This window comes from Diaphorina citri, unplaced genomic scaffold, assembly GCF_000475195.1.
Source record: "Diaphorina citri unplaced genomic scaffold, Diaci psyllid genome assembly version 1.1 scaffold11703, whole genome shotgun sequence".
In the NCBI taxonomy this organism is placed as follows: Eukaryota; Metazoa; Arthropoda; class Insecta; order Hemiptera; family Psyllidae; genus Diaphorina; species Diaphorina citri.
The window spans coordinates 5-1604 of record NW_007389074.1 but is presented as its reverse complement, the minus strand read 5'-3'; the positions used below and the strand labels follow the sequence as shown (position 1 = coordinate 1604).

The 1600-nt window shown below is 37.6% G+C and overlaps 1 protein-coding gene across 1 annotated transcript; it reads left to right on the top strand.

Annotated features, from left to right (window-relative positions):
* Window positions 1-8: 8 nt before the first annotated feature.
* On the top strand, window positions 9-1295 carry LOC108254116 (oocyte zinc finger protein XlCOF15-like). The gene has a single exon (XM_017449096.2). The coding sequence runs from the start codon at window positions 9-11 to the stop codon at window positions 834-836; it is 828 nt and encodes a 275-aa protein (XP_017304585.1). The 3' UTR covers window positions 837-1295.
* Window positions 1296-1600: the final 305 nt, after the last annotated feature.

Sequence of the window (1600 nt, the reverse complement as noted above, 5' to 3'; positions counted from 1 at the left end):
AGGGTCACATGAAATACAAGTGTGACACATGTAGCAAAACATTTTCCATGTATTCAGGTTTAATGAGACATGTCCAAGCTCATAGTTGCCATGAGAATAAATTAGATTGTACCTATTGTAAGAAAAGTTTCTCTCAAAAAGTTCATTTATCTCGACACTATAAGAATATACATGGCGTGTTGATGCAGGCCAATGAAGTAGCCGAAATGAAGCTCCAGTATGGAATTACAATTGATGGAGTGACTAGTTACAAATGTCCACATTGTACCTCCTTATTTGCAAGGTTCTTCTCTCTACGAAAACATCTAAGATCTCACTCAGGGGTTAGACCTTTCATATGCACGATTTGTAACAAATCCTTTGTCCAAAGGAATCATTTGAATCGACACACCAACATACATACAGGCCCGGGGTATCAGTGCAATATATGTGGTCGCGTCATGAATGATAGAACCAACTTGAAGGTACATATGAGGAATCATACAGGGGAAAAGAAATACATTTGTGAGGTGTGTGGTAAAGGTTTTGTTCAATGGAGCTCTCACTATTATCACATGTTCACACATAGTGAATCAAGAAATTTCCAGTGTACAGTTTGTGACAAGAAGTTTGCTACACCAGCAGGGTTAAGAGAACACAAGCGTGTACATGTAATTAGTGAGGAAAAACACATTTGTGAGACTTGTGGAAATTCATTCTCTTCGCGTAGGAATCTCTTGTATCATATTAAAATTCACACCACTGACCGACCTTACAAGTGTGAAATGTGTAGTACTACCTTTAAAATGCGAAAATACCTTGTGCAACATTATAAAACTCACCGCCATAACAAATAACAAGTATGTAAATATATCGTGTTACAGGTTTCAAGTTTGGTCCTGCTCTAAATGTTGGGCTAGCTTCATATCATATAAAAGTTTGAGCGTACATGTCATGCAGCACGGAATATCAGAGAAAAGGAATCGACGATTTTCCTCTCAAAGCTTTGAACGTGATCAATGCAGGACCGTTTATATTTGTCACGTCTGTAATCAGCTCTTCAGGGAAAAATTAGTCTTGCAAACTCATGTGAAAATCGAGCATGACTATGCCAATATGACCTGGTATACTTGTAATATCTGTTGTAATGTCCTGTACATGTGTGAACAAGACATACAGAGGCACATGATTGACAAACATAACGTGACCGCCAAAATAAGTGTTGAAAAGTTGACTGTCAAAAGAGTGCAAGATGTTACGTATCCTTGTCAAGAATGTGGTAAAGTTTGCATTCTATCTAAATTTTGCTCAGCACATGCCTCTCTGAATACACAGAAACATGAAGACTCAACATCCGAACTTAAAGACTTGAAATCCGAGAAAGAACCATGCTCCAAACATAGTCATCCGTGTCAAAAATGTCACTTAAAGTTAGTGGATTGTAACGAGCTTTGGTTCCATATGTTTAAAACACATGATGACTGGGATTTTGAATGTAATCTGTGTTCTGCTTCCGAGAGAGTTCCCATTAAATATGGTACTTTACTTTCTCAGCACATGAAACAATGTCATGGGAAAACTTTGTATGTGTCTTATCATTCAGCCTTGTTTAAAAAGAAGG